General features: G+C 46.3%; 1 protein-coding gene across 2 annotated transcripts in view; it reads right to left on the reverse strand.

Moving 5' to 3' along the window:
- The window catches only part of ift140 (intraflagellar transport 140 homolog (Chlamydomonas)), a 91,892-nt gene that overhangs the window by 9,307 nt on the left and 75,085 nt on the right, over window positions 1-7,500 (reverse strand). For both annotated transcript variants that reach the window (XM_037537009.1, XM_037537010.1), the window contains 2 exons: window positions 5,656-5,833; window positions 1,229-1,419 (listed from right to left, as the gene is read on the reverse strand). In XM_037537009.1, coding sequence (XP_037392906.1) covers window positions 1,229-1,419; window positions 5,656-5,833 — 369 coding nt within the window. The remainder of the gene's footprint in view (window positions 1-1,228; window positions 1,420-5,655; window positions 5,834-7,500) is intronic.

Consider the following 7,500-nt stretch of genomic DNA (forward strand, 5'->3'; position numbering starts at 1 on the left):
TAGAGAGAGTGAGGGAGAGAGGCAGAAAGAGAGAGAGGGAGAGAGTGAGATAGAGAGTGAGGGAGAGGCAGAAAGAGAGAGGGAGAGAGTGAGATAGAGAGAGAGTGAGGGAGAGGCAGAAAGAGAGAGGGAGAGAGAGAGAGAGATAGAGTGAGGGAGAGGCAGAAAGAGAGAGAGAGAGAGAGAGATAGAGAGTGAGGGAGAGGCAGAAAGAGAGAGAGAGAGAGAGAGAGAGAGATACTCACATGACAATGACTTTTATGTATTTATTCTTTATTTAAAAAATGTTTATAGAACCAGAAGACGTTAAATAATCGATATCATTAATGATCTATAACAGGAAATCTATTTTCATCTCAGATTATCTTGCTTGAAATTTGATCACAACTTTTGAAAGATTGAAATTGTAACTTCATTCTGCATAATAATTTTATTAGATCTGGCTGTTCTACAGCTTTCTCAGTCAGTATGGAACCATCTCCAGCTCACTTCATCATTCTGGACAAATTAAACATTTTCGTTTTCACAGCTTCTGTTATTCTATTATGCTCTTTATTAATTGAGGTTCTACAGTAATACTATAAATGTTGGAATTATATGTTTATCTCACACAGAAGAGCGTTTATGCTTTTGAAATTAAAAACCATGGTGTATAACAGTGTTTTATACACTTACTTTAGCTCCCCCCTGTGGCAGGAATCAGTTGCTGCATGTATACCTTATACTTTAATGCTCTGGGTTGTCGGTTTCACTTGCACAGCATTCTGAATGCACATTCCCATTAAATTTAGTCTAGGACTCGCTTTCTTGTCCAGGAAACTGTCCCCTAATGTTTGAATGTTTGAGTGAGAGACCTGTAGTAGGACTGCAGAGAACATTGTGACTCAAGCAGCTGATACTGTTCCTCAAATTAAGCCAAACGGACACATATAATCAGAACTGTATATGGAAACAGGGCCGTTTCTTGCTCTAGCCTTGTAGTTCGGAGGCCCTAAGCAGCTGCTTATATGGCTTATAGCACATTTATGTATTTATGTATTATTATGTAGCTGTGCCTTGTAATTTTTTTATTTTTTATTTACTTCATTTGAAATAAATTATCATTTGACCTAAGCATTTAATAAACTTCTCCATATTAAAATGAATGATCCTTGATAAACGATGAACAAACCTTACATTTCAAATAACATCATTGGGGTGGGTGTGGCCATTCCTAATGTGTACTCACTAAGTGAGCGCGAGGCTCTTGTCCCCCAAGGCCTCCAGGTGTTGAGCGTAGTTGTAGTAGGTGGTACGCAGATGGATGCGGTCATGAGTCTCTGCGGTTTCAACGGCCTGCTGCCACTGACCGGCCGCCTGATAAAACTTATTCAGCAGGTCAAATCTACCACAGGACTGGTACAAACGCTCAGCTTCATCCTGCAGAGAGAGAGAGAGAGAGAGAGACCGAGAGAGAGAGAGAGAGAGAGAGAGAGAGAGAGAATCAGAGAGTCACAGAGAGAGAGAGAGAGAGTCACAGAGAGAGAGAGAGAGAGAGAGGGAGAGAGAGAGACTTATGAGTGGGTCAACACGCCCCCGAATAAAACAGAATCTTGTTAGGAACATGTTGGGTGACAAGGAGAGGGACGTGTTGGGTGATGCTGAGGGGGACGTGTTGGGAATTGCTGAGAGGGACGTGTTGAGTGATGAGAGGGACGATTTGGGTGATGAGAGGGACGAGTTGGGAGTTGCTGAGAGGGACGTGTTGAGTAATGAGAGGGACGTGTTGGGTGTTGCTGAGAGGGACGTGTTGGGTGTTGCTGAGAGGGACGTGTTGAGTGAAGATGAGAGGGACGAGTTGGGTGATGATGAGAGGGACGAGTTGGGTGATGAGAGGGACGAGTTGGGAGTTGCTGAGAGGGAAGTGTTGAGTGATGAGAGGGACGATTTGGGTGATGAGAGGGACGAGTTGGGAGTTGCTGAGAGGGACGAGTTGGGAGTTGCTGAGAGGGACGAGTTGGGTGTTGCTGAGAGGGACGAGTTGGGTGTTGCTGAGAGGGACGAGTTGGGTGTTGCTGAGAGGGACGAGTTGGGTGTTGCTGAGAGGGACGTGTTGGGTGTTGCTGAGAGGGACGTGTTGGGTGTTGCTGAGAGGGATGTGTTGAGTGATGATGAGAGACGTGTTGAGTGATGACAGGGACGACTTGGGTGATGATGAGAGGGACGAGTTGGGTGATGATGAGAGGGACGAGTTGGGTGATGATGAGAGAAACGTGTTGGGTGATGATGAGAGGGACGTGTTGGGTGATGATGAGAGGGACGTGTTGGGTGATGATGAGAGGGACGTGTTGGGTGATGTTGAGAGGGACGTGTTGGGTGATGAGAGAGACGTGTTGGGTGATGATGAGAGAGACGTGTTGGGTGATGACAGGGACGAGTTGGGTGATGATGAGAGGGACGAGTTGGGTGATGATGAGAGGGACGAGTTGGGTGATGATGAGAGAAATGTGTTGGGTGATGACAGGGACGAGTTGGATGATGATGAGAGGGACGTGTTGGGTGATGAGAGAGACGTGTTGGGTGATGATGAGAGACGTGTTGGGTGATGATGAGACAGACGTGTTGGGTGATGAGAGAAACGTGTTGGGTGATGACAGGGACGAGTTGGGTGATGATGAGAGGGACGTGTTGGGTGATGATGAGAGGGACGTGTTGGGTGATGAGAGGGACGTGCTAGGTGATGATGAGAGAGACGTGTTGGGTGATGATGAGAGACGTGTTGGGTGATGATGAGAGGGACGAGTTGGGTGATGATGAGAGGGACGAGTTGGGTGATGATGAGAGGGACGAGTTGGGTGATGATGAGAGAGACGTGTTGGGTGATGATGAGAGGGACGAGTTGGGTGATGATGAGAGGGACGTGTTGGGTGATGACGAGAGGGACGTGTTGGGTGATGATGAGAGGGACGTGCTAGGTGATGATGAGAGGGACGAGTTGGGTGATGATGAGAGGGACGTGTTGGGTGATGACGAGAGGGACGTGTTGGGTGATGACAGGGATGAGTTGGGTGATGATGAGAGGGACGAGTTGGGTGATGATGAGAGGGACGAGTTGGGTGATGATGAGAGGGACGAGTTGGGTGATGATGAGAGGGACGTGCTAGGTGATGATGAGAGGGACGTGTTGGGTGATGATGAGAGGGACGTGCTAGGTGATGATGAGAGACGTGTTGGGTGATGATGAGAGGGACGTGCTAGGTGATGATGAAAGAGACATGTTGGGTGATGACAGAGACGAGTTGGGTGATGATGAGAGGGACGTGTTGTGTGATGAGGGACGTGTTGTGTGATGACAGGGACGAGTTGGGTGATGATGAGAGGGACGTGTTGGGTGATGATGAGAGGGACAAGTTGGGTGATGACAAGGACGAGTTGGGCGATGATGAGAGGGATGAGTTGGGCGATGACAGGGACGAGTTGGGTGATGATGAGAGGGACGTGCTAGGTGATGATGAGAGAGACGTGTTGGGTGATGATGAGAGGGACGTGCTAGGTGATGATGAGAGACGTGTTGGGTCATGATGAGAGGGACGTGCTAGGTGATGATGAGAGAGACGTGTTGGGTGATGATGAGAGACGTGTTGGGTGATGATGAGAGGGACGAGTTGGGTGATGATGAGAGGGACGAGTTGGGTGATGATGAGAGGGACGTGTTGGGTGATGACGAGAGGGACGTGTTGGGTGATGATGAGAGAGACGTGTTGGGTGATGATGAGAGGGACGAGTTGGGTGATGATGAGAGGGACGAGTTGGGTGATGATGAGAGAGACGTGTTGGGTGATGATGAGAGAGACGTGTTGGGTGATGATGAGAGAGACGTGTTGAGTGATGATGAGAGGGACGAGTTGGGTGATGATGAGAGGGATGAGTTGGGTGATGATGAGAGGGACGTGTTGGGTGATGATGAGAGGGACGTGCTAGGTGATGATGAGAGAGACGTGTTGGGTGATGATGAGAGACGTGTTGGGTGATGATGAGAGGGACGTGCTAGGTGATGATGAGAGGGACGAGTTGGGTGATGATGAGAGGGACGTGCTAGGTGATGATGAGAGGGACGTGTTGGGTGATGATGAGAGGGACGTGCTAGGTGATGATGAGAGACGTGTTGGGTGATGATGAGAGGGACGTGCTAGGTGATGATGAAAGAGACATGTTGGGTGATGACAGAGACGAGTTGGGTGATGATGAGAGGGACGTGTTGTGTGATGAGGGATGTGTTGTGTGATGACAGGGACGAGTTGGGTGATGATGAGAGGGACGTGTTGGGTGATGATGAGAGGGACGTGTTGGGTGATGATGAGAGGGACAAGTTGGGTGATGACAAGGACGAGTTGGGCGATGATGAGAGGGATGAGTTGGGCGATGACAGGGACGAGTTGGGTGATGATGAGAGGGACGTGCTAGGTGATGATGAGAGAGACGTGTTGGGTGATGATGAGAGGGACGTGCTAGGTGATGATGAGAGACGTGTTGGGTCATGATGAGAGGGACGTGCTAGGTGATGATGAGAGAGACGTGTTGGGTGATGATGAGAGACGTGTTGGGTGATGATGAGAGGGACGAGTTGGGTGATGATGAGAGGGACGAGTTGGGTGATGATGAGAGGGACGAGTTGGGTGATGATGAGAGGGACGTGTTGGGTGATGACGAGAGGGACGTGTTGGGTGATGATGAGAGGGACGTGCTGGGTGATGATGAGAGGGACGAGTTGGGTGATGATGAGAGGGACGTGTTGGGTGATGACGAGAGGGACGTGTTGGGTGATGACAGGGATGAGTTGAGTGATGATGAGAGGGACGAGTTGGGTGATGATGAGAGGGACGAGTTGGGTGATGATGAGAGGGACGTGTTGGGTGATGATGAGAGGGACGTGTTGGGTGATGATGAGAGGGACGTGCTAGGTGATGATGAGAGGGACATGTTGGGTGATGATGAGAGGGACGTGCTAGGTGATGATGAGAGACGTGTTGGGTGATGATGAGAGGGACGTGCTAGGTGATGATGAAAGAGACATGTTGGGTGATGACAGAGACGAGTTGGGTGATGATGAGAGGGACGTGTTGTGTGATGAGGGACGTGTTGTGTGATGACAGGGACGAGTTGGGTGATGATGAGAGGGACGTGTTGGGTGATGATGAGAGGGACAAGTTGGGTGATGACAAGGACGAGTTGGGTGATGATGAGAGGGACGTGCTAGGTGATGATGAGAGAGACGTGTTGGGTGATGATGAGAGGGACGTGCTAGGTGATGATGAGAGACGTGTTGGGTCATGATGAGAGGGACGTGCTAGGTGATGATGAGAGAGACGTGTTGGGTGATGATGAGAGGGACGTGTTGGGTGATGATGAGGGACGTGTTGGGTGATGACAGGGACGAGTTGTTTAATGATGAGAGGGACGTGTTGGGTGATGACAGGGACGAGTTGTATAATGATGAGAGGGACGTGTTGGGTGATGACAGGGACGAGTTGGGCGATGATGAGAGGGATGAGTTGGGCGATGATGAGAGGGATGAGTTGGGCGATGATGAGAGGGATGAGTTGGGCGATGATGAGAGGGATGTATTGGATGACACAGCGGAGTGTGTCTTTAGTATAGCATGGGTGCGTATCTCACCAGCATTCCGAGCTGTGTAGCGAGCACAGCGATGCGGGCTTCCAGCTCTGGTTCCTTCTCTGCCTCTCTGAGAGCACGAGCAGCCCGGGCACTACCCATATTCCCCAGACAAACACGCGCCACGTCCAGCCGCCGACTCTTCACACACATCCGAGCCATGTTCTCCCACACCGCCTCGCTGTAACACACACATAAACACAATAAACGTTAGTTTTTTCATTCAGCAGTTTTTGTCCACCCAAAGTCATTCTCAAAGCAAAGAATTTCACAAAATGCTAAACAGAGCCTTACTGACCAAAATAATACATGTAATGTGTAAAATAGTAAATAAATAAATAAAAGAAAATATACATGCCCCACATTTTTTCTCTTTTTTTTCTGCTGGGGTGTTTGATGCTTTTTAGATCTCTCTGTAAAGCATGAAAGTATTACTCTTTTCAACTGTGAGATTATTACTCTTTTCTAGCTCTCTCTAAAGCAGCTATGAGATCATTACTCTTTTCTAGCCCTCTGTAAAGCAGCTGTAAAATTAGTACTCTTTTCTAGCTCTCTGTAAAGCAGCTGTAAAATTAGTACTCTTTTCTAGCTCTCTGTAAAGCAGCTGTAAAATTATTACTCTTTCTAGCTCTCTGTAAAGCAGCTGTAAAATTATTACTCTTTCTAGCTCTCTGTTAAGCATGTATGAAATTATTACTCTTTTCTAGCTCTCTCTAATGCAGCTGTGAGATTATTACTCTTTTCTAGTTCTCTCTAAAGCGGCTGTGAGATTACTACTAATTTCTAGATCTTTCTGTAAAGCAGCTGTGGTATTATTACTTCTTTTCAGTTTTCTGTAAAGCAGCTAGGAGATTATTGCTAATTATTTTTTATTTTTCTGTATAGCAGCTGTGAGATTATTACTTCCTTTCTAGTTCTCTCTCTAAAGCAGCTGTGACATTATTACTAATTTTTAGATCTTTCTGTAAAGCAGGTATGAGATTATTACTCTTTTCTAGTTCTTTCTAAATCAGCTGTGAGATTATTACTCTTTTCTAGTTCTCTCAGTAAAGCAGCTGTGAGATCATTACTCTTTTCTAGTTCTCTCAGTAAAGCAGCTGTGAGATCATTACTCTTTTGGATCTTTCTCTAAAGCAGCTGTGAGACAATTACTCTTTTCTAGCTCTCATTGTAAAGCAGCTGTGAGATTATTACTTCCATTCTACTTATCTCTGTAAAGCAGCTGTGAGATTATTACTCTTTTCTAGATCTTTCTGTAAAGCAGCTGTGAGATTGTTACTCCTTTCTAGCTTTCTCTGTAAAGCAGCCGTGAGATCATTACTCTTTTCTAGTTCTCTCTGTAAAGCAGCTGTTAGATTACTCTTTTCTAGATGTTTCTGTAAAGCAGTTGTGAGATTATTACTTCCTTTCTAGTTCTCTCTGTAAAACAGCTGTGATATTACTCTTTTTTAGATCTTTCTGTAAAGCAGCTGTGAGATTATTACTCTTTTCTAGCTCACTCTGTAAAGCGGCTGTGAGATTATTTTTAATATCTAGATCTTTCTGTAAAGCAGCTGTGATATTACTCTTTTCTAGATGTTTCTGTAAAGCAGCTGTGAGATTATTACTCTTTCCTAGCTCACTCTGTAAAGCGGCTGTGAGATTATTTTTAATTTCTAGATCTTTATGTAAAGCAGCTGTGAGATTATTTCTAATTTTTAGACTTTTTTGTATAGCAGCTGTGAGATTATTACTTCCTTTCTAGTTCTCTCTCTAAAGCAGCTATGACATTATTACTAATTTTTAGATCTTTCTATAAAGCAGCTGTGACATTACTCTTTTCTAGCTCTCTGTAAAGCAGCTGTGAGA

The sequence above is a fragment of the Pygocentrus nattereri genome, chromosome 3 (genome assembly GCF_015220715.1).
Source record: "Pygocentrus nattereri isolate fPygNat1 chromosome 3, fPygNat1.pri, whole genome shotgun sequence".
Taxonomy (NCBI): Eukaryota; Metazoa; Chordata; class Actinopteri; order Characiformes; family Serrasalmidae; genus Pygocentrus; species Pygocentrus nattereri.